The sequence below is a fragment of the Polyodon spathula genome, chromosome 3 (genome assembly GCF_017654505.1).
Source record: "Polyodon spathula isolate WHYD16114869_AA chromosome 3, ASM1765450v1, whole genome shotgun sequence".
NCBI classification, from domain to species: domain Eukaryota; kingdom Metazoa; phylum Chordata; class Actinopteri; order Acipenseriformes; family Polyodontidae; genus Polyodon; species Polyodon spathula.
Genome location: NC_054536.1, coordinates 16,278,461 through 16,303,994, shown reverse-complemented (window position 1 = coordinate 16,303,994; position 25,534 = coordinate 16,278,461). Strand labels below are relative to the sequence as shown.

The 25,534-nt window shown below is 36.2% G+C and overlaps 1 protein-coding gene across 1 annotated transcript in view; it reads left to right on the top strand.

Moving 5' to 3' along the window:
• The window catches only part of sugct (succinyl-CoA:glutarate-CoA transferase), a 141,885-nt gene that overhangs the window by 11,277 nt on the left and 105,074 nt on the right, over window positions 1–25,534 (top strand). The window contains exons 7-9 of the mRNA XM_041244518.1: window positions 131–222; window positions 1,218–1,361; window positions 14,042–14,137. Of these exons, the coding sequence (XP_041100452.1) occupies window positions 131–222; window positions 1,218–1,361; window positions 14,042–14,137 (332 nt within the window). The remainder of the gene's footprint in view (window positions 1–130; window positions 223–1,217; window positions 1,362–14,041; window positions 14,138–25,534) is intronic.

Here is a 25,534-nt window from a genome sequence, read left to right as displayed (position 1 = left end):
ATTACAGTATTCATAAGTGAACATGATATTTATTTTTATGACATGTATATGTTGTTAACCAGAAGAGTGGCTGGACATTTGTATTTTAGTGTCAATAAGATAACTTTCCTAATTACTTGTGCTTTCCCAGGTTATGGACAAACAGGACCAATGTCCCACCGAGCTGGGTATGACTCAATAGCATGTGCTGTCTCAGGACTTATGCACATAACTGGTCCACAGGTTAGAACCTCATTTATTCTTTATTACCATTACACCACAAAGGTATTATTAATGTTTTCTCAGGGGAACTTTATATTGTCTACATTTTCGTAATATTTAATTGTGTACCTGTTTAATGTCCTATTCTTATATTGTTTCTGAACTGCCATTCTTACTATTTTAGTAAAAAAAAAAAAAAAAAAATCCAGCCAACTCTAGAAGCTGATTATCTGAAGTGTGTGCAGCTGTAATTTCTGTCCCTGTGAAACTGTGGTTTTGTCTAGACATTATCCATTTGGGGAAGAAATGACAGTTTCTCTGAGGTCTTGATGATTGCATTCCTTCATAATTGTTTTATTTTTCTTATAAAATGTGCCTTAGCCTTTGGACGTAGATTTATTTGCATGTCGATGTTATCTTTTTTCATAGTTTACTAAATGAGCATTATTTAAAGATATTTGGATGCTTGTTTGTGTTTACTAGGGCTCAAAGTAGACCTCAGTTTAATGCCTCTGTAACACAGGAGATCTGTGCTCACTGTTTGGCGCATGTGTGGTACTGCAGGAAGGGGGCAGCAGCCTCAAATTAACAAATTAATTAAAAAAGAAAAATTAATTTTTAGTAGCAGGGAAAAACTTGGGCAGAACCCCAAACAGTACACGCAGGTTGAGGGAACGGGTGAGCGTAGGATGGAGACCCTGGCCGTGTGGATAGCGACGGTTGGGATATTACTGTGTTTTATTTTCCCATTTTCTTTAACCTTTTGTTTTAATTATTCTTTTGAGCACTGGTGAGTGTGCCGGTGTATACAATTTTGCATGGGGCTTTATTATGAGGTGTTGTCTGTACCTGGTGTTTCAGTGGGGAGCACGGTCTCTCATATGACGATAACCTATTGATAATTAATGTCACTAGACTGCACAGCAGAGAGTGAATATGTGACAGAGAACCTTTTGACCACTGAGCCCAGGTTTATGTTTATGTCGTGATGTTCAGACCTCATGTTCCCTGTTTAGGACGGTGATCCAGTCAGGCCAGGGGTGGCAATGACTGATCTTGCCACTGGCTTGTACACACATGGAGCAATCATGGCTGGATTACTACAGAGACACAAGACAGGAAAGGGGCAACACATTGACTGTAATCTACTCTCATCCCAGGTACACAGAGTTCTAATATACTGTATGCAGTGTGTTTTTTTTTGGTTTTAGGGTTTGTCCTTGTGTGTGTTCATGCCTAGTAAAGTTTAAAGCATTGAATCAATAACTGTGATGCATTTTTGGTTACGTCATTATTCTTTTCCAGTTTGGCACACCTCCTTTGTCTCATCAATTCAAATTAATTTTGCACCATCTTATGATTGAAATTAAACACATTTGCAGTAAATACAGATGTTACCCTTTATTTTATTTGGATGTATGATCAAGTGCGTTTAGAAAGTGCGTACCCATTTATTTTGCACCTGGTAACCCAGTTGCAAATGCTATGTGATCAATGTGAGCTATATGAGTTTGACATGCGTTTTAAATTAAGAATATGTTGATGAATGGTATAGCAGGAAAATTATGGAATGATAAACTGCACAGATTTACATATTACAAAAATACAGATCTGTATTTTTTGGTGAACAGACTGATTTCAGTGATTTCAACTCTTTCCTAGTGGCCGATGAAAAGGTGGTTTTAGAATTGTTGTTTTCAAGAGCATCATCAGGAACAGACGAAAGAGGCATTACAATTTAACATCAAGAATGATGTATAAATATTATTGAAAAATAAATTGTGGGTGCACTTTGTTATGTGATTTGCAGGTCATTTTCTAAAATCAGGTTTTACAGCACTGAAGGTGGCTTAATTAAAGCCCTACCCCCAACTGAATTTCAATTTGCTATGTGTATATATTGCAACAGGATGTATTTCTTTCCATCTTCCACCTCTTTAAGTGCTGCATCCTGTTTATTATTCACACTGTATATGTTATCTTATCATGCATCGAGTGTATATTCTGGCAACACAGTGATTATTCTTTTTTTAGTATAAAGCAGGAGACTTAATAAAGCTGTAAGGTGTTTTGGAACTATCTTGAGCTACACAAAGATTCCAAGGCAGACTTGTAGCATCAGGCATTGCATTAAGTAAAAATAAAAAATCTATGACAGTTTCACAACCTTGATCAATAAACACTCCTCAGAAACGGCACATATCTTAAATCGCCAGGGTATAATAGAACAAATGTCATGCTGGTAAAAAAGCCTAAAACAACTTCTTTTTTATTTGGATTTGGATGATTACACACAGCAGGATGCACAGCAGCTGTAATAGAAGTAGAAAATGCTGACATTACTATAGCAGTGAAGCCAATAATAATCAACTCACTGGTCTAAAATTCAAAGGCAACCTCCGTAGTATATGTGCTACTATATTAAAACAATTCTGATGAACAGCAGAAAGTTAAGCTCCTAAATGACTTTCTCATGTATTAAACTTGCTTCTGACATTAAAGGAAACGTGTGGGAGGTTTACTGCTTATATAAAATGTATCAAACAAAGATTTCGTTTTTGTATGTCTGATTACTCCCAAACCATTTTTTCCCCCTCAAAATAGCTTTAGTGTATTTGTTTTAAAATGGTTAATGGATTGCTGCTTTAAAATGAAATACAGGGATTTTATAACATATGCAAAGAAAACCGCCACAAATACATCTTGAATGTGTAATTTTATAAAGCCCCATATGTATAATGTATAAGTTTGTTGGGGGCCCTTTATTGGTCAGTTTCTAAATGCATTTATATATTACTAACAAGAGGAATAAATTAAAGCATTTAAGGATCCTGTTTATAGGATTAAGCTTGACTGCATCAAAACAGTTAAACTGCTGTTTGATAAGTTAAATATGCTATAGAAAATTGAGTGTATAGACTGTGAAACATGTGCACTCCGAGATGTGCCTAGTACTGCCTCCCAACACTGCCTGCTCTGTATAGCTCTGAATGAATGTACAGCAGAATGGAAGGTATGGAGGAGCATGTGAGCTCTGTACAGCTCTGAATGAATGTACATCAGATGGAAGGTATGGAGGAGTGTGTTTGAGCTCTGTATAGCTCTGAATGAATGTACAGCAGATGGAAGGTATGGAGGAGTGTGAGCTCTGTATAGCTCTGAATGAATGTACATCAGATGGAAGGTATGGAGGAGTGTGTTTGAGCTCTGTATAGCTCTGAATGAATGTACAGCAGAATGGAAGGTATGGAGGAGTGTGTGAGCTCTGTATATCTCTGAATAAATGTACAGCAGAATGGAAGGTATGGAGGAGTGTGAGCTCTGTATAGCTCTGAATGAATGTACATCAGATGAAAGGTATGGAGGAGTGTGTTTGAGCTCTGTATAGCTCTGAATGAATGTAAGCAGATGGAAGGTATGGAGGAGTGTGTTTGAGCTCTGTATAGCTCTGAATGAATGTACAGCAGATGGAAGGTATGGAGGAGTGTGTTTGAGCTCTGTATAGCTCTGAATGAATGTACAGCAGATGGAAGGTATGGAGGAGTGTGTTTGAGCTCTGTATAGCTCTGAATGAATGTACATCAGATGGAAGGTATGGAGGAGTGTGTTTGAGCTCTGTATAGCTCTGAATGAATGTACAGCAGATGGAAGGTATGGAGGAGTGTGTTTGAGCTCTGTATAGCTCTGAATGAATGTACAGCAGAATGGAAGGTATGGAGGAGTGTGAGCTCTGTATAGCTCTGAATGAATGTACAGCAGATGGAAGGTATGGAGGAGTGTGTGTGAGCTCTGTATAGCTCTGAATGAATATACAGCAGGTGGAAGGTATGGAGGAGTGTGTTTGAGCTGTGTATAGCTCTGAATGAATGTACAGCAGATGGAAGGTATGGAGGAGTGTGTTTGAGCTCTGTATAGCTCTGAATGAATGTACAGCAGATGGAAGGTATGGAGGAGTGTGTTTGAGCTCTGTATAGCTCTGAATGAATGTACAGCAGATGGAAGGTATGGAGGAGTGTGTGTGAGCTCTGTATAGCTCTGAATGAATGTACAGCAGATGGAAGGTATGGAGGAGTGTGTTTGAGCTCTGTATAGCTCTGAATGAATGTACAGCAGATGGAAGGTATGGAGGAGTGTGTTTGAGCTCTGTATAGCTCTGAATGAATGTACAGCAGATGGAAGGTATGGAGGAGTGTGTTTGAGCTCTGTATAGCTCTGAATGAATGTACAGCTGGAAGGTATGGAGGAGTGTGTTTGACTGTATAGCTCTGAATGAATGTACATCAGATGGAAGGTATGGAGGAGTGTGTTTGAGCTCTGTGAGCTCTGAATGAATGTACAGCTCTGAGGTATGGAAGTGTGTAGCTCTGTATAGCTCTGAATGAATGTACATCAGATGGAAGGTGTGGTGGAGTGTGAGCTCTGTATAGCTCTGAATGAATGTACAGCAGGTGGAAGGTATGGAGGAGTGTGTTTGAGCTGTGTATAGCTCTGAATGAATGTACAGCAGATGGAAGGTATGGAGAAGTGTGTTTGAGCTCTGTATAGCTCTGAATGAACGTACAGCAGATGGAAGGTATGGAGGAGAGTGTGTGTGCTCTGTATAGCTCTGAATGAATGTATAGCAGATGGAAGGTATGGAGGAGTGTGTTTGAGCTCTGTATAGCTCTGAATGAACGTACAGCAGAATGGAAGGCATGGGGGAGCTGTCTGGACGTGGTTTCAGGGTGGACAGTGGGTTTCTTTATCACTTTATTTAAGATGTAAACCCTTACATTTCCACGACCCTTTCAAGTTTCTGTCATTTTGATCATAATTTAAAACTCAGACCCTGAAACTTTTGGATCTGAACAGTGTCCTTTGGATGATACCCATAAATAAAAAGCATGTGGGATTGGGATGTGGTTCTAATTATGTAATTGTTTGTACTCTTCTGTTGTGGTTCAGAATTCTCTTGGAAGTTTGGCTATCCTTCCTGTATTTTAATTGCAACCAGGATTCTAAAAAAGACTACTATATTGAGTTAGTTTAATCTCAATACTAAGTATTTAGTATTTATTTCTGGTGCAAAATTATCACACGTTTTAAGTAGGTGTACCTTAGGTGTAATGCCTACATTTAACTTGACCAAAAAGGGATCTTTGGTTTTAGTGTCTGGTAACACAGTTCTGTTATTTTTTGACAATGCCCTTTGTCATCAGATTATTGTTTTAGATTCAACTGTTACAATCTGATGACAGACTCACACAAAATAAATGACAGTTTATATAATGTATGTGTAGTGTAATAAAGACAGTTACTCACTTGTGATGGTATTTACATTATTAAGCATACTATATTGAGAGTATTACATTCTCAGGGTATATTGTGGTGGCGTCTGTCTGCACACTTACAGTACTGGATACATCTGGAGAACCGCTATCCAATTGTCATGACATTTGATAATAACATGATGTATTGATTTAATTTACTGTAGCAGGGGATGTATGTAATTGACATACTTGTTTACATGCAGTTCCTACCAGCTCAAAAGCACTAGTTGCTGTTACTTTTGAATATAGAGGTTGAATCCCACAGGGGGCATTGACACCTGTCGAAGTAGTATCTATCTAAATATCTTATGATTGGTTCAATCGTGTGGTTCTTTAGAAGTGACCAAAATACATTTGTTGTAGCCAGGTTTCAGTTAATCCTGCCCTGCCCTAACATTAGAGGGTACATGGTCTTAACAATCCAGTCGTGGAAACCCTAGAGGGTACAATGAAATGACATGAAGGCTGTTCTGATAGTGGTCCATAGTGGTCAGTGTAGCATACAATTGGACAGCAGGGGGCATTCTTGTACCTGTTTTACGCATTGTTAATGAGAAATGCCTTTCAACTGTGCCACTGTTTTAATAGGGATGCAAGTCGGTTATGATCACGTATTCAGCTGTTTTTGAGAGTGTGGCTCTTCAGTAAAATCGAAATGAAAGTTTAAAACCCCAAAATATAACTTCTTTTGTGCCAGCCAAGGGAAGTGGACATGAAATTATTATTGCAGCCCTCTTAGCAATGCATTATACAACTAGAGAACATGTAAAAAAATAATCAAATAATGTAGTAGACGTTAAAGGTTTTTTATTTATTGTTTTCCTGGTAACCCCATTGTCACAGCGGTCCGTTGTAAGTGGCGACTCACATCTGAGTAGAAGTGCAGCTCGTGTCATATATACACACAACTGGATAAGGCTCTTGTGTTTGAATTCAATCAGCATGCAGGCAGAATGCAGCAACAAAGTAATCAGACAAACAAAACTTGTTTCAATACATACACAGTAAATAAAGCTACCTTAATAAAAATAAACAACCTACCCACAGAGGCATTTCATTTAAATTTTAAAGCAGCTTTCAGACAGCATCCCTTAGCTTGTTTTGCAGCTTTGCCCAGAGCACTGCTTATTCCAGTTTTATGCTTGTCTGTGATCTCAACCAACATTATATTTTCTTTCAATACTTTTGCATTTGGCTGTTTTAGTCAGTCAGGCATCATTGTTTGATTATGTTATTAGGTCCACAGAGAGTAATTTAACAGATACAACAGACATTTTATATATATATAATCTCAAAGAGCCAGCTGCCCAACGTTTTGATATGCTGTACATATCTTTTTCAAGGGAGCATGTGTTTGAATCAAAACATTGGAGGTATTTATAGGTGTTTGAAGGCATGACAACTACTTGTTATTGTTTATATTCAAAGCCATGTTTTATTCTTACATGATATAATGATGTTCTATATATTGTGACATAATTTTTACTAATATCTTTAAATCTATATTAATTATATTTAACATTATTTTATATAAACTTATATTTATATTATCATGCAATGCTAGCTCTGAGGATCAGCTTTTATTTGGCCTCCTCAGTGCATCAGCATGCACAACTTTTGAATTAATTTTGTTTATTTAATTATTTTTAACTTTTATATATTTATTGGAATTAATTTGTTCATTCTTTTCTGTTGAGTCCCGCTGGCATAATCGTGTTAAGTCTAGTTATCCATTTACTTTCTTTTATGCTTCTATATGTTGCATTATCTAATTTTAACTGTTCTAATACTACAAACTTTACATCATTTATGTCATGTCCTGGACTGGTGAAGTGCTGTACTATTGGTTCATTTTTTTTTTTATTTCTAATTAATGAAAGGTGGCTCTGAATTATTTTATATAAAGTTCTTCCAGTCTCTCCAACATATTTTATTTCATCACATTTTTCATAGGCTATTCCATAAACAACATTGCTACTTTTACAGTAGGTATTAGTATTTAATGGATATGTGTTATTCTTATGTTTAATTATATTTTTACTTTTGTCCATGTATTTACCCACTTTATATGTACTAGTGCAAGTATTTGTAGAACCTATTCTGTCAATTATTCTTTTATGTTTACTGTGAACTAAAATATCACCTAAATTAGCTTCTCTTTTGAATGCTACAACTGTGGCCTTAAGAAACACTTTTTTCAATGTTTCAGAATTATGTAGAATCCGCAACTGTTTCCTAACTTTCTTAGAAATATTGGGCAAATTTTTAGAGTAAGTCATTACTAATAGTACTCTTTTGACCTTTTTATCTCTATTTTTTATAATCTAGTAAATCTATTTTTAGTTTATCCACTTGTCTGTAATTCTTTCTTTGTGTCCTCTTTTTTAAGATTTGTTTTTAATACATTTCTTTGTTTTAAATAGTCACTTTCTTTAGAGTATATTCTTCATATTTTTATTCCTAGACCCTTTGGGATTGCCCTTTTAGTGTGTATTGGCTGTGCAGAGGACATGTGTAAATACTGGTGCATGTCAGTAGGTTTACAGACGAGGTCATTCTCAATTGAACCTTTTTCAGGTTTTACTCTGTTATCTAAAAACTCTATTTCTTTTCTTGTCCATCAAAGGTCCACCTTAATATCACTGTGTATTGCCATTTTATGAAACTGGAAAAGAGATTCTTCTCCATGTGTCCAAACCCCAAAAATATGGTCTAATCTGGTGTCACAAGATTCTTCCACAAAATTCTGCTGTGTCCCTCATCCACGTTGCTCCATCGTGTTTCCTAATTTCATCTATTAACACAAAAAACTTCCAGCTTTAGCTTTTGACTAGGATGGTTTAAGCTAGGGTACACGGACAGTGTTTGCATATGACGCCATGGTTATCCCTGCTGAGGGCTGTCTGAATCAGTCAGGTAAATATTGCCATAACCTTTGATTTATGTACCATATTACAATTATTAAGGGGTGTTAATATGAACCATCTATATGCAACAAAGTGGGCAATAAGCTCCTGAAAATACCACCAGTTTAATGCTGAATCTGCGAACACCATTTCATTGTACAAAAAAATAGTTTTTCTCTTTTGACCTGGACAAACTAACTGTTAAGCTGAGTTTACATTACTCCAACAGAGGGAGCAGTATTACAACATTGTTTTACACCATTGGTTCTATATTCTAGATGCTGTATAGTTCTATATTCTGTCTAAAGCATTATATAGTCTTTCTTTAAAGTGCATTTTGTTTAACCAAAAAAAGACATGGCAAAAATAAATGTACAAAATGAAGCCCATTTAAACCAACAAGCACTTTGACCATTTAAGAAGAGTAATTCTGTATTTGTATTAAAAAGGTTTAAGTACTCTGTTTTAATTTATATTGGACAGTGTACCTGACTGCAGACATATTTTAGGGATGCAAAGAAAATAACCTTCGAATGACCAAAATAAAAAATGCAATAAATATATAAACGTTCCATTCAGGTATTTTATTAAAATGGCGTCTGGATTATTTCTCCAGAGCATAAAAATTCCAATCAAAATAAGAGCTTTGGCTGTGATTTTATATTCTCGCACAGTATTGTCATACTGTAAATGGTAATATCTGTCAAATTCTACCATGCTCTCTCTTTATTTCATGATCTGAATTCGGTTCAATCCATGGCCATATTGACAATAGTGCATATACTGTGTTGTACCTTGTAAGGACCAATCAGCAAATAAAGTCAGTTAGCAAAATAATGTTCTGATGGTGCACTGCAGCAATTAGACACAGAAGATTGCTTGCGCAATACAATTATTTATGAAAAGTATGCATTGGCATAAAATTGAATTACATGTATTTCTATAAGCAGTATGCAAAGCTGCAATGATTTAATGTAATACTTCAGATGTGAAATGCTTTATCTGAAGCACAAGTCGGTTGTATTTGTAATTGCAAGAGGAGAAATTGTCACCCAAAAAAAAAAAAAAAGCTGATTGCTATCATCCCCAGTAAATCACTGTAAATTTACTGTTATTACATTTGTTTTTGCAGTGGAGATATTGCTGAAAGATAACAGTAAATGCACAGCATTCATGTTGTAAACGTCTTTTTGATTTAAAATGTGTTTAAGCTTGTCTTCAGAAATCTGAGAAATAAAGAGGTCAGAGGTGTTGCTATGGAGGCTTGCTGTATGTACCAGTGCTATATTGGTGTTATGAATATGTACTGTTGTTATGGACTTCAGAAGCAAACCAAAATATGTCACATGATAGTTTTTTAACGAATCACAAGATGGATTTTAACATATCAATAGCAGATTGTTAAATTGAGTATTGTTTTATATATAACTTGATTTGGACGAATGTGCCTGTATTTTGGATGTTTCTTGTTATTCATTTAAGATTTAAGACATTTTCATTTAATTGCCTTTGGCCACAGGCATCAAGAAGTTGTATAGGTAACCAATTCTTTTTTGGATGCTTTAGCTTATTATAAAATGTTAAACTGTTATACATATTTTAGTCTGTTATAAATAGCTGGGATGTTAACAATGAAGACATTACAATAATGATTTAAAATATAAACATCTTCGGACTTGGCTTGCACTGGGTCCAGGCCATTATGCACTTACTTGCTAATGCTGAATCAACACATATTGCAAAGCAGCCTGCTCTTGCCATATTGTTTTCGCTGATGTGGGTGTAAAGACCATTGCTCCAATAGGACATTATTAAATACTAACATTTAAATCAGAGACACATATTAAAGTACAGACAGAACTAAGATTTAAACCATAATCAGAGACACATATTAAAGTACAGACAGAACTAAGATTTAAACCATAATCAGAGACACATATTAAAGTACAGACAGAACTAAGATTTAAACCATAACTTTTTTCTATTGCTTTAGAACTGGCACGCTATTCTTTGTAGATGACACAACAATATTATCTGCTGCATCTCTATTAATAAACCTTTTTGGTCAGCTAGGTACACTTCCTTGTGACAGCTAATGCTAATTGAATATGCATTCCTTATGGATGCTGATTAATTACTATTGTCTTCCAGACTGATTGACCTAATGCATCAACAAATGAAGGTGTCTTTTTATTGAGGCTTTGTGACAGGATGTCGCAACCAGCCTTACACAGCTCCTTTTCTGGACAGGAGGGAGATTTACAGTTCAAATACTTTGGCTCTTTGTCACAGAGTAAAAAAATACGCACAAGAAATTATGCATTACGCTATGCTCTGGTGTACTATAGTAAAGTGGGCCCATTCTTCAGAACTAGTATACACTGTACTACATGGCTTCGAATCATGTCACTGGTGGTTATCATAACCTAAACAATTAAAATGAGAAACAATTTAGAAAATACAAAAAAAAAAAAAAAAAAAAAACTAATGTTGAAACTAAGCTTGACAAAAATGCTTTTTAAGAAGTAACCAGTCTTCTTCCTCAAGGACTTCTCGTGATAAGTCACAGTGCTGCACCCCTATGTTGTCAGCTACTAGTTGGCACAATGATGCTACAGGTGAAGATAAATAAGCTTGGAAGAGTGAAGTTTTCCATGTGAACATCGTTAGTGAACCTCATTAGTGCTGTAGCGGTCCACAAGTAATACAGCAGGACTTTAATGCTGTAAAATGTATAAAAACTATAAAAAGGTAAAACAGGAAAGATTGTGTTATCTTTTATGAGGGGGTGTGAGGTGTATGTGAGTCTTCATGCAGCTGAAGAGAATGAAAACCAACTCGTAACGTGGAATATACATTAAATGCAGGTAGGAGTTCACAGCAACTCTGCTGAAAGAAAGGCTGAACAAAAAGCACTCTAATCATCCATTTGAACTGAGCCATGCAATGATCAAAGCAATTAGCACTATAGAAAAGCTTTGAGTGTTGAGACACAACATAGTATAACATTGCTTCATCAGCTGATATCTCACAATTGTTTCCAAGGTTATGGCCTGGCTTTCCACCGCTGTAGCACAGAATAATACTCTACACTGTATTCAGAGGAAGGTATTCAGTATACCACCTGTATAAGACATCAGGTTTTAAGATGTTACAAAGTACTTAGTATTTTGTAGGATAATACTCTGAGCTTTCTCAGATAGACAAAGACAAACCCAGTACAAACCTCGCAAAGTGATTCTGAGGACACCCGACCAGCCAAGAAGCCCTGCATGGGAATTAAATGGTCAGAAGCCCATCCAAGGAATACACTGGCTGCAAACCAGCACTTGAGTGTATATCAAAACACTCTACAGTGTGTTTTTTTTTTTTTTTTGTTTTTTCACCTGTTCATTTTTAGCATTGAAAAAAAAATAAATGCAATTTTTCATTAAAAACAAGCAACATAACTGTGATGTTTAAGCAGACAATTCTACTGGGTGGTGTGAAGTCAGAAAAAAAACAAAAACAAAAACTTGGCACAAATTAGGCAAGGGCATTTCAGAACAACCAATCTAACCAAAACAATTGTTAACATTAGCTTAGTTTACCCTAGAGTAATTGCAGGGTGAATGTGGCACCATACGTCTATGAATGTAGTTTTCAGTCCGTCTGCTTGATGGAAATTCAAGAACTAATTTACTCTGTTGTCGTTAGCACCAAATATTCTGATAGGAGAACAATTCCCATTTAAGCTACTAAAAAGGTAAGTTTGGTAACATTAACACTTGTTTTTCTATTGGTGATAATATCATTTTGGTGTTAAGTTTCCCCCAAATGTGTTTAAATGCATGGAAATAAATGGAGGACCAGATATTAAGATTTCCAAGTTCATTTTAACTTGATGATTTTAGGTTCAGATTCAGTAACTGCTTTTATAATATCTTGTGAGAACAAGTATTCTAAGCTATGGAACTAAACAACGCTGAAATTTTATACACTCCCTGCCCCCCTCCTCTTCTTTCGGTTCCCAAGCTCAACAAACTTCCAAGCCATAACAGTCCCCTTATATGCATCCCCCCTTAATCCCTTTAATCACCCTTAATCCTTATATTGGAGAATCTCAGTGGCTGAACTTATAAAGATGGTTGCTGTAAAAGAGCTTTTGTTCCATCCTGATAAGGGAAGGAAGGTAGTGGCTTTAATACCTCTGTCTGTCGGGAAGATGAACATCACAACTAAATGTCCTTCACCGTGTCACTGTATGATATTGAGTTTACATGAGGCTGCTTACAACATTTACTATTATGTTGTTTTGTACCCCTTGCTATCTTGCTCTTAAACAGCCAGTGTCAGGACTCTATAAGTTATAACAATACCAGGCCCACTCTCGCAGCTACCTTTGACAACAGGTCAGTGTTATGTGACGTAGCACTTTGATGGCTGGAATTTTATTTCTGCATTTTTTTTTTTTTTTTTTTTAATTTAAATTTTCTTACTGAAAATACACAAAAGATTGGTCCAGGTAACTTTTTCAGGTAAGGTAAAAATAATTTCAGCTCCTTTAGATTAATGTTGAAGATGGAGACAGAATACTATGTGCTTTTTGCATCATCTAGAATTTTATGATTGAGACATAATAAAAAAAAAAAAAAATTCTTCATAAACATAATTTAGATCTTTAATTTAACACCATGTAATAAAATAAACTACAAGGAAGCTGTGTGGGCCAGTGGTTAAATAAATGAGCTTATAACCATGCGGTCCCGGGTTCAAATCCCAGCACTGACTCATTGTGTGACCCTGAGCAAGTCACTTAACTTCCTTGTGCTCCATCTTTCAGGTGAGTGTTTTTGTAAATGACTCTGCAACTGATGCATAGTTTGCACACTTTAGTCTCGTATCTGTGAAAGGTGCTATATAAAAAATAAAGATTATTATTATAAAATTATATCACAAAAGTTTACCGGAAGCCATAATAGCAGTACAGTATTTCATGTTACATTTTGAAATGTCACTTTTTTTTTTTTTTAAGTATGTGGAAAACTACAAAGCGGGATGTAATTCAGTATGTTAACGGAACATTATTCCTGTTTAAGTGTGCACTAATAGGCTTTTGGCCTACACTGGTAAGGTGATGCACTGTGGAAGAAGCCAGTGTGTCTTGGCTGAAGGTTTTGTTGGCTTTTTCCTGATGGTTTTTGTTAAGTTGATGTTGGCTGATGAAATAAAAATAAAAGGACACTCCAGGCTGACCATGTAATTTTGTTCTGCACCATCATGCTATTATTCAGGGCTTCAAATACAAGTCATTTAAGATAAATGTAACTGATTTTACAATGCATCAAAAACAAGCAAATCTGTTAGTAGCAGTTAGGTGAGGAGTCAGCATGATAATTATATACAGTTGTATTGAAGCATCCTCCTCCTGTTTAGTGTGCAGCTAAAATCATTAGTGTAAAATGCATAAATCATTGTGATGAAATAACATTATCTAGACACAATACATTATGTAAAAATATAAATTTGAACAGTAGTAAAATCAAATTAACACCCAGTGCACTTTCTTTTTACTTTAGTCTATAGGCTACTGGTATCACAAAATAAATAATGCTGCTGCATAAAAGAAACATTTCTTACTTTCAGGTTGCCTGCCTTACTCACATAGCTGCAAATTATCTCAATGGTCAAAAAGAAGCTAAAAGATGGGGAACAGCACATGAAAGCATTGTTCCTTACCAGGTAAGTTTTTAATTATTTTGTTTTCAAATTTAAAATAAAATCTAGAAGCTTTGGCCTTACAGCCATATCGTACACAACTCAACTTCTTTGTCTGTTTACCCTGCAGAAAGTTGTGCACCACAGATATCTTGTTGACATTTTATTCAAACTAGGAAGTTGTAAGAACATAAGAAAATTTACAAACAAGATGACGCCATTTGGCCCTTCTAAGCCTGTCCTGTTCCTAGTAGCTGATTGATCTCAAAACTTAAAGGATCCAAGTGATTCTGCCGCACCAGAATTGAGTAGTTGGTGATATACCTTAGTTTGTAACCTCTCCATCATTGTTGACACACTCAGCTTTTGAAATGACTGAGAAAGGAATCATACCTCTTTGGAATCCTGTGGTGTTGACAAGCTAGATCTTGATCTTCGCAGGACTCTTCAAGTTACCCTTTGCTTTTACGTTATATGTCATCACATAACAAATCATTTTTACAAACCCCACTCCCTCTCTTTAATCCAGGAAAAAAACATCGCGAATCTAGTGTTATCTACAGGTAGCTTTTAAAAGGTTTAAAGACAATGGGGCCAGATTCATGAAGCATTTAATCCAGTGAGAAGTGCACCAGGTTTGTTTTTGTAAAAGAAAAAAAAATGGTAATGTTACAAATCAGCAAGAAACAATATGAAAGCTCTTAAATTGTCTAACTCTGTTGTACAATACCCTAATACTATTAAATTTGACATTAACATTATGTTATATAGTCTGGTGGTATGTATAGTTTTCAAAATAATTGCAAAATTACATTCATAGTGACTATTTTAGTATAGTTTTCTCCTTAGTCTGCTGTTGAATGAAATAGTTAAAGTTTGTTTAGGTGATGTTTATATTTTTTAACTCAGTTCTGGTGTGGCCAATACTATTATAGAACTATTAACCTAAAGTTGTGTTTCAAAACAGAGATGTTTTTTTTTTCCTATTGATACTAAACATTGTCATTAGGGATGTTTATCAAGTGTGCATTTTAGTTAAACCCTTTAATTATTATTGCAAAGGTTATTTTTATGTCTGTTATTAAATGGACATGCGAAGTAGTTTTATTAGTATTTAATGTAATTGTTTTTTGTTTTTTTTCTGTAAGGTTGGTATTTTTTGCTCTTATTTTTTCCCAAGCATATCATTTTATCATTCATGTTTTTCTAAATAGGATTGAGTTATAATCCCAATAACATGGTAAACACGTGTTCACTTTTAATGTGCTATTTTTTTTAAAGCTCGTAACACTAAAAAAGAAACGCTCCATTTAAAGTAATTACAACAAACACCCAATGCTAACATGGACTTGGCCTGTGTGATGATCTTTCTGCAGATGCCTGGTCTTATTTCCTGGTTACTGAGTTGCTTGTGTATGCATTGTTTTCTGTACCACTAGGTCTTTAAGTTGCAGGTTAGTCTAAATTTAAGGTGTTTTGCTTTAAAACTACAACTTTGCTTAATACAAGGGCTGTTTACATGATTTTCATATAAGTTTCAATGTGTGCAAATGCTACTATTACGAAGATGAACTGTAGGCTTTCTTAAAAAAAATGCCATGTTTTGATGGCAGGAAGGTAGCTGTTATTTATGTGCCATGTTAAGTTTTCTATCTGTGTGTCTGTTTTATAATGCATAGGTTTTTTTTCAGGGTTTTGGCAGGGCAGCTTCTTAAATGTTTTAAAATGTCTAAAAATGTAGATAAACAACTGTGACCAAAGGGGATATTCCAAATTTATTATTATTATGATTCATATATATTTTTTTAGGGGATAATGAATATGTATTACAAGAGGAATATTACTTTTATTATTTACTACTCTTTACTTTAAAAATGCAGCTCAGGTGACAATATAAATCTGAACCAATGGCAATACAAAGTGATTATTTAAAAAAAAAATAATATATTGAATTGCTTGACACCACTCTTTTCGCTACATGATTTGTTTTAGAACAGTTAACAACATATATTATTAAAGCTGAGCATGTATTGTAACAGGTCGTGTTAATCCTTTGTAGTGGCTGTAGCTAACAAAACAGTTTTGAAAGAAATACATGTTATTTTCATTTTTAAATCACTTTCTAGGTCAGCAATGCAATTAGTTTCAAATCATTTGCCCCTCAATTGGGAAGCAACTAGATGTTTAATGACTGGAAAGAAGCTCTTAAAGGGGTTGGAACAATTTCACTGACCAGGAGATGCAAGTAAGACTTGCAAACAAATAATACATCACCTTGTATTGCACTATAAATACTTGTTTAAAATGGAATGACATGTTCGCTTGAATATCTACACATACAGATCCAATGAAAGCACACAACAGGTAATATGTATGTAATTGTTTAGATTGCTACAACCACTATAATAGGCAAAGGGCATTTAGCGTTAAGATTAGACCAAAATCATGTTGAAACGGGAGGCAATTGACTTGATTTGCAGAGTTGTATTTGATCAATATGCAATCTTTAAACTGGTAGAACCACCTAGAGGAATTGGAAGAAATAGCTATCAGGAAAATGCCATTTGTGAAAATATGACAAAGGTCACCTCAGGTCTTGGGAATTAGACCTTCGTATTTACATATATTAGCGGATTACACAGATGTAAGCGCACATCCTGCACTCTTGTCTAAAGTGGCTTCCGCATTCCTTTCGCTCACTTGTTTCAAGTCTTGCACTTCATCTGCAATCCAATGAACCCTTGAGTCTCTGCAAAGGTCATATCATGGGTCTGCTAATATTTAGAAATAGGTGGATTTATTTTTAAATGAACAGAGAAATACAAAGGCTAGATGAAGCTCCTTCTTTCCTGTACACAATACATAATGCCCTTTAGGTACATCTTTTATATTTTGGGGTTTGCTTTTATATTAGGTATGAAGTGAAGGTGCAGAGTGACAGAGCTGCAGAATTACGAATTGAATACTGTCAAGGCCAGTTAGGGAGGATAGGTCACTGTCTACTTGCCATGTCCCTCACTTACCGATAATATTCCAGTCATTATATAGTTTCAAAACCACATTCCCCTTACCCAGACATACTAACAATGCCATGCATTTTTGTGGGATCGTTGACAAAGCAACTTCACACACAGAGATGCACGTAACCTGAAACTGGGATAGTTAAATTTATATTGTGGTTCCGAAACTACATAATGACTTGAAATAGCCAAGTCTCTCACTGCCGTCTTTGATTATCATTGTTCCATATCCATACTGTAAGCAGGTGAATTCTTTCAATGTCTACATTCATTTTATTATGTAGATGGATTTTATGTAAAATGACAAGTAAAACATGCATTTCTCGTTTTGTATACGTACTGGCGAACTGAAAATGTTGTACCTTCAGAACCACTTATTGAATTGTAATCAAACTTTGTTTACAGATTCCTTGAGGTTCTCACAATCTAGCTCAAACTAGCTGCAACCACAAGAAGCCATATCTTTAAGGCACCCAGTGGTTGTTGGAAATAACTTTTAGACTCTCAGTTTGACTGTAAAGGGAAATGTTTTATCAGAAGATAAAAGCACCATGCCAAGAACTTCCCTGAAAAGCCATTCCAAGAACTAAATATTATTGTCATAACCTATTTTCTACTTCTTAAAATTCTTTTGAAAATAAGATTTATTTTACACACTCCAATAACTTCTTAAACGAGAGGATTCTATTCCCACTTGCCACTTGGCCGAGTTTCTCCTTTGAGATCCTGCAGTTCATTTTGGGTTATGTTTATAGCCTGTATCTTTTACCCCACCTTCTCCCTGTAGGAAATGTTCTTCTGCATCTGGTGTTGCTTGTTTATACTTCAAGGGAGATTCTGGACATAGTGGACATTCAGAAAAGAAGGATATACAGTATATTCCCAACTAGGGGCTATTTTACTGTGAGTTTTTTTTTTCTTCAAAATAACAAAGGAAAGGCTGTTATTTCTCATTGTCATCCTGGATGAATAAAGCCAGGAAAGGAACTATCAATGGTGTTGGTGTTCTGAAGCTACATCAGTGGTACTCACTTGTAGACATTCCTTTGCAGGACTTATTATTGCCAAGTCCTCAATTATTTAATTGAGCTTTCCAGAGTAAAAAATTAGTTACCAATATCCAATTTCTATAACAGTGCACACATTTTTTTAGTAATTTTTGCAATACCTTGAACTGTTTAGATCCACTTCCACTAATCACATGAAATTAGCTTCTAGTATCAAGCATTGGTCTTGATTTACCACCACAAAACTTAACATTCTCTAGTGACTTGTCTGATTAACCTATGTGGCCCCTTGGTTTGAGTTAGCATTATCTAAAGAGAAGAGAGATAGGAAATAACTGCTTAAGTATCAAGCACACCTGCAGCCTGGAGTCTTTTTATCTGACAACACATACATGGTCAGTTAGAGTAAGTGTATGGGGATATATTAAAACCTGATTATTTAAATATGGTTTAGAAAATGATTCAGTACCATCAGCCAATCAGCTTCCAGCACTAGTATGCTTATATCAGACAGTAGATGACCACTGGAACATCACATCATCAACGTATTATTATTATTATTATTATTATTATTATTATTATTATTATTATTATTATTATTATTTATTGCCCTTTCATTTCTTAGCACGGTGCTCTTATCCCATCCAGTTAAGTGCAAGTACAAGATGATGCAAGTACTGAGAAAACTGTAAATCAAACTTAAAATCAATCTGTGCAAGTGCCTGCTTTTTTATTGTGATTTGCCGTATTGAAAGCTCAGTTCACATCGATTTGACAGCAAACATTAAACAGATCCAAATATATTTTATTATCCACCAAAACCAGCCAAATTAATACTTTGCGCCAATGAAAGCAACTAGTCCTGGATCGACAACTGCCAGTTCGACTGGAGCTCTGCATCTTCCAACAACATCAAACTGAGACACTGACAGTTCAGTAGTTTTGCTACATTCAGATGTCTGGCACTGGCCAGGTAAACTATAAACAGCTCTGCCTTTGATGAGGGACGCATAACTCCAGTCACAGTCAACTACCACACGGTGGAGCCTTCATCAACGGGCACTTAAGCTAAAGGCACATGGAACATAACTTGTGTTTAGATGCAGGTTTCATCCAGGGCTGTACTATAACTGCGTGCCGTGGAATGTGCAATGGGTCAAAGAAATCTCTGCTTGCAAGCAATGCTTTTAGACTGTTGTGAATGTCCTGGGTCATTTCATCTGGAGGATAAAATAATCCCCTATCTTTCAATTGCGTATTTCCTGTCAATAACCAATAAGCTGCTTCAGCTATTGACTGACATTCTTTCAGTCAGGAACATACTATGACCGAGAAGGTGAAATGACACAGGTAGTATAAGTACAACATATTTCTTTTGAAACTGCACATTTGACATCTATGTACTATAGCTAATATAAGTGCAGAACAGTTAAGATTTATGCAATTATTTTGTTACCTACAGTTACTTTAAGCAGAGTCACGTCACACACATATTTGTGACAGAGCTTCACTGCTCTTCAAGCAACACAACTGTCTGGTAGTACTGAGATATAGGGACAGCTTGAGACATGAGTAAAAGTCATTGGAATGTTGCTATCCAATCAGATTGCAGACTTTTTCCAAACCGTTTTGTAATTTTTTATATTAGACAAATTCAGCTGGTACGAATACAAAATTATATTTTTTATGTAATATTGTGCAGCTTTTAAATGTGTGTTACTTTATCACTGAGATCACAGTTGTTTTGTTTGCTGGCTGTTGAATTTTAAAATATAGTTTTGGCTTTTTTGCTTAGTATTGTTAAATGCTACTGCTAACCTTTTGAGGTTTTTCAACTACAAAGAAACTGCATATCGCAGTATTCAGTTTGGCACTGATTAATGTGTATAGCTGTATATTTTAACAAGATTAGAGTTTCATATGCTGTATATATAATTTTCCTTCAGAGGTGCTTGTCTTAATATTTAACTTTAAGGACATTTTTTTCTTAAGGCTGGAAAAGTTTAGTTTCAGTGAAGAAAATATCTTTGGTTAAATAAAGTGTGCCAGATGTGAAACGACACTGCTCCAATTTTCAAAAAAAGAAAGAAAAAGTTATGCGATGATTCAGATTTAAAAAGAAAACACATGTACAACATTAACTGTTTGAATTGTGATATGTTGTATGGCAGTGTGGCAGAGCAGAGCTCTGTCCTTTATAAATTGGCCGTTATGGGGTTAAATTCCCCTATCTGCCTGGATTTATTGTGTTCAGGTGGCTGGGGTTGATTAGCATAATTAATGGTCAATCAGCGCCCAGCCACTGTGTAGTTGTAGTCTTACGTACAGACGCACTTGACAACCAAGTGTCAAGTTATGAGACACGTTTCGTTGACCATACCTCTACCGCTATTTGCTGCGGTAGTCTCGTATCAAGGGTTATGAAAGATGCACGTATTACAGCAAACATATATTTTCATTTTAATAAGTTATAACTGCACCATACTAATTTAAATACAGCTCCCAGTTTCTACAGTCTCTTACACTTCACCTCAGCAATGTCTTTATGGCCAGTGTATGTCAATAGTTGCGATAATGTCAGGAAGAAGGCATTGCAGAGATGGAGTGGATTCCCAACATTACCAGACCACCTAACAATAGCTTTTTAACCTGTACCAGATCAAAAAAATTCAACTGCTGTCCTTCCTATCTTGACTAAAATGTACCTACTGTCCTTCCGATCATGACTAAAATGTAATGTTAATAGGGCGATTCAGCGTGTTCTACAGTGTATTACAGGACACTTGTCAGGGATGCCGTTTGCACCTGTAAAAATCATGTACTCAGTCATAGGAGGGACTTTACACAAAAACTGTGAGCCACATATTGGTTGCGTTTCTTCACCTGTAATTTTTGACATACTAATAAAACAACTCTTTCAGAAATCTTTAAAAAAATGGCTTTGAGAACAGAAGCTGCAAGAGCAGCAGTATCCTCAGATGAGGGCAGTGGTGCTCTGTTTTAGAGTCAGAAGAGTTAGAGGAGCAAACCAGTGAAATAGACCGTGAACAGGGCTTAGCTTGATCACGCACTAGAGGTCAGCCTTGCAAGCTAACAGCAGGACTGCACTTGTACTTTCTCCTGACGTGTTTCTGTCCACTTGTGTGGGAGAGCACAGTACTGCAATTGCTCTAATAACCATCTGTTTGTATATAGTAGCTGCTACTGAAATTGTTTTCCAGAATTACCAAATCATTGCATACTTTTATTTAATCTTGATCTTCTGTAATCCTGTCATTTTACTTCTGCTGTTTACTAGATTAACTGCTCTTGGACCCATTCACATGGGTGATCGACAAGAACAGCCACGAGCAGTGACCTGAGGATGAACAGCTGCAAATTAAAAACCTGTCGATTATGGTGGGGGGAGTAAAGTGGGTTGTGCAACGATTTTCAAACATAGTGATTTGTAGACTCTGCCTCTGTGGAGTATGAATTTACAGCACAGAGGCATGTTTTTATCACAGTATTTATTCATCCAATAGGTTTACTATGCCTAATTCTCTTTCTCTCTCTCTCTCTCTCTCTCTCTCTCTCTCTCTCTCTCTCTCTCTCTCTCTCTCTCTCTCTCTCTCTCTCTATATATATATATATATATATATATATATATATATATATATATATATATATGTATGTATATATATACACTACCGGTCAAAAGTTTTAGAACACCTCAATTTTTCCAGTTTTTTTAAAAAAATTTACACAGTTTAATGTCTCAATGTACTCTGAAATTAAAGCATAAAACAAATAAACAATTGGAGATAAAAAAAGAAATCATGGAATCATTTTGTTTACAAAATTTAATGTAAATTTTTGACTCAGCAAAGTAGCTACCTTTTGCAGATATAACAGCCGAACACACTCGTGGCATTCTTTTTACAATGGAAATCAAATATTGTTTAAGTCTGGAGACTGTGCTGGACATTCCATGATTTGAAGCCTACCGTCTTGTTCTTTTCTTTTAAGGTAGTTCTGACATAGCCTGGAGGTATGTTTTGGGTCATTATCTTGCTGTAGGATGAACCCCTGACCAACTAGGCGTATACCAGAGGGTATTGCATGGCGCTGCAAAATGCTGTGTAGCCGTTTTGGTTCAGGGTGCCACTCACTCTGTGCAAGTCGCCGACTCTGGATCCAGCAAAAGAGCCCCAGACCATCACACTTCCTCCTCCATGTTTGACAGTTGGTGTCACACACCAAGGAACCATCCTTTCGCCTACTCGACGGCGTACAAAAACCCTGCGTGATGAACCGAAGATTTCAAATTTTGATTCATTGATCCATAAGACCTTCTTCCAGTCTTCAGTAGTCCACTGGCGGTGCTTCATGGCCCAGGCAAGCCTCTTTTTCTTATTTTGCCATCTTAGCAATGGCTTTCTTACTGCCACTCTACCTGTCAAACCTGCAGCTCGAAGTCTTCTCTTCACAGTTGAAACTGAGACTTGCTTACTTCGACCAGTGTTAAGCTGTGCTTGAAACTGTTGTCCTGTGAGCCGCCTATCATGCAAGCTGTTGACTCTCAGAAACTTGTCTTCTGATTCTGTTGTGGCTTTGGGTCTGCCAGACCTCTTCCTGTCAGAGTTTTCTCCAGTTTCCAAGTGCCTTTTGATGGTGTAGGAAACTGTACTCACTGACACCCTGGCTTTCTTTGCAATTTCTCTAAAGGAAAGACCTACACTTTTAAGAGTTATAATGGTCTGTCTGTCTTCCTTTGTTAATTGCCTTTTTGTCACCATTATGATAGCAATATACTACTTCCTGCAGTACAATACTGTCCAAATAATGCTTAAGAGGGTGTAGTAACACAGTCTGTTCCAACACTGCTTTTATACAGACAGAGGGTTTGTAAGTAATCAACAAAAGTTGGGACACCTGTAGGAATTGTTAGCATCAACTTTCAAGGCTTAATTTACTTCCATTGCTGCAGAACAGCTGTAAGTTGTAACCCATTACTTGTTCCCTGAAAAAGGCCTTTTTGTATAACTCTGAAATGTACATTATTTTTCAGTTTTTGGTAACCTAAACTTTTTTTTTTTTTAACCTCTGGCAGTTTACTGCTTACCTTTGTCCCATTTCAGGTTATTCACCGGACTTGCTTAAATTTCAATAAAAACTGGAAAAATGGGGGTGTTCTAAAACTTTTGACTGGTAGTGTATATATATATATATATATATATATATATATATATATATATATATATATATATATATATATATATATATAGTGTCATGAAAAAGTATTTGCCCCTGTCTGAGTTTCAGCATTTTTGCAAATTTTTCACATTGAATTTGGTCAGATCTTTTTGTGGGTTGTAGTAGTATATAGAGGTAGTCTGAGAAAAAAAAAAATGACACCAAATTTTGGTGCTTTTTTCATTTGTTTGGTGTGCAAAGGTAATCAAACATGCTATCTTCAGGTGTGAAAAAGTTATTGCGCCCCTAGTTAACTCAACCCAATTACAGAGATAGCTAGGGTCAGCTGTTTAAATACTTTGAATAACAATCAGGCCTGATTTGGGCCAGCCCTGCCCAATATAAATCTGACTAACTTTGGCCCTTACCATCAGAGTGAAGTTGTCAGCACACAGGTTCCAGAGCAGCGGTCGTCAAAGTAATTTTGGCACGGGCATAAATTGATATTACTTGGCTGTTTGCGGGCACGCTGACTATTGCATAGGTTCTTGTCTTACACAGTGCCTTCTCGGGGGATCTATATATATATATATATATATATATGAATAATATATATATATATATATATATATATATATATATATATATATATATGTCGTGAGAAGGCACTCTAATAAGGCCAAGACTCAGGTAGTAATTGTGTGTGCAGCTCTTATTCTTTAAATAATTTACATAAAATATGCAATGCAAATATTTTTTAAATAGCATGTTTACACAGATAACCGTGAATAAACTAAAATTAAAAAAATGTGTAGATAGCATCTCGTTTTGTTTCAATTTGACAAATATGTCAACACTACTCTGTTTTAAAGATCGCTCATCTCCAGTACTATTATTCAGAGAAAGTGGATTCGTAACTAAATCGACTACGGTGTTTCCATTGTCTGGTGAAATAAAAAAAAAAATATAGAGATAGAATATTAAATTCTAAATACTGAAATGTATTATTTTTCTCAATAACAGTCGGCGAAATTCAGTGCTTACCCAGCATAGTAACACCCCGCCTCTGCTCACGAATGATTGGACAGCTGTCAGATCTTTCACTTTCCATTTGGCTACTCACTCGCCTTCAATTTACATGCAAATACCGTGAACTGCCTCTGCTTGCTTATGATTGGACAGCTGTGTATAAATTGGCAGATATTTGACTCTCCTATTGGTTAAACTTACAGTTAGTACCTGCACTTGAAACAGACACAGTTTATGTCCCACCTAGCTAACTTATGATTGGGCGACCACAAAGACAATGCAGATATTCAATTGATTGATCGTATTGCAATTCAGGAAAAAAAACAAAGTTCTGTACGTACAAGCACAGCATAAGCGAGCAGCACTGTCAACAGACTGCTGTGGCGCTTTTGTTGGAAAACTTGTTTAAAGCTTTCTTTATTTTCACACGCTACGACCCACCAGAAATGTGTTCATGACCCATAATTTAAAAACAGCTGCCTCGGGCATGGTGGCCTGACTTCGCGGGCATGACTTTGAGGACCACTGTTCGAGGGGCACACCATGCCACGATCAAAAGAAATTCCTGAAGACCTCCAAAAAAAGTTTTTGATACCTATCAGTCTGGAAAGGGTTACAAAGCCATTTCTAAGGCTCTGGGGCTCTACCAAACCACAGTCAGAGCCATATTGTCCAAATAGAGAAAGTTTGGGACAGTAGTGAATCTTCCCAGGAGTGGCTGTCCTGCCAAAATCTCTCCAAGAGCAAGGCGTAAAATCATCCAGGAAGTCTCAAAGAACCTTAGAACAACATCCAGGGATTTGCAGGCCACTCTCTCGCCTCGGCTAAGGTCAGTGTTCATGACTCCACCATCAGAAAGACACTGGACAAAAATGGGATTCATGGCAGAGTAGCAAGGCTGAAACCACTGCTCACTAAGAAGAACATGAATGCTCGTCTCAAGTTTGCCAAGGAGCACCTGGATGATCCTCAAGAGTTCTGGAACAATATTCTATGGACAGATAAGTCAAAAGTGGAACTTTTTGACCAACGTGGGCACCGTTATGTCTGGTGAAAACCAAACACTGCATTCCACAGTAAGAACCTCATACCAATGGTCAAGCATGGTGGTGGTAGTGTCATGATTTGGGGATGCTTTGCTGCATCAGGACCTGGACAACTTGCCATCATTGAAGGAACCATGAATTCTA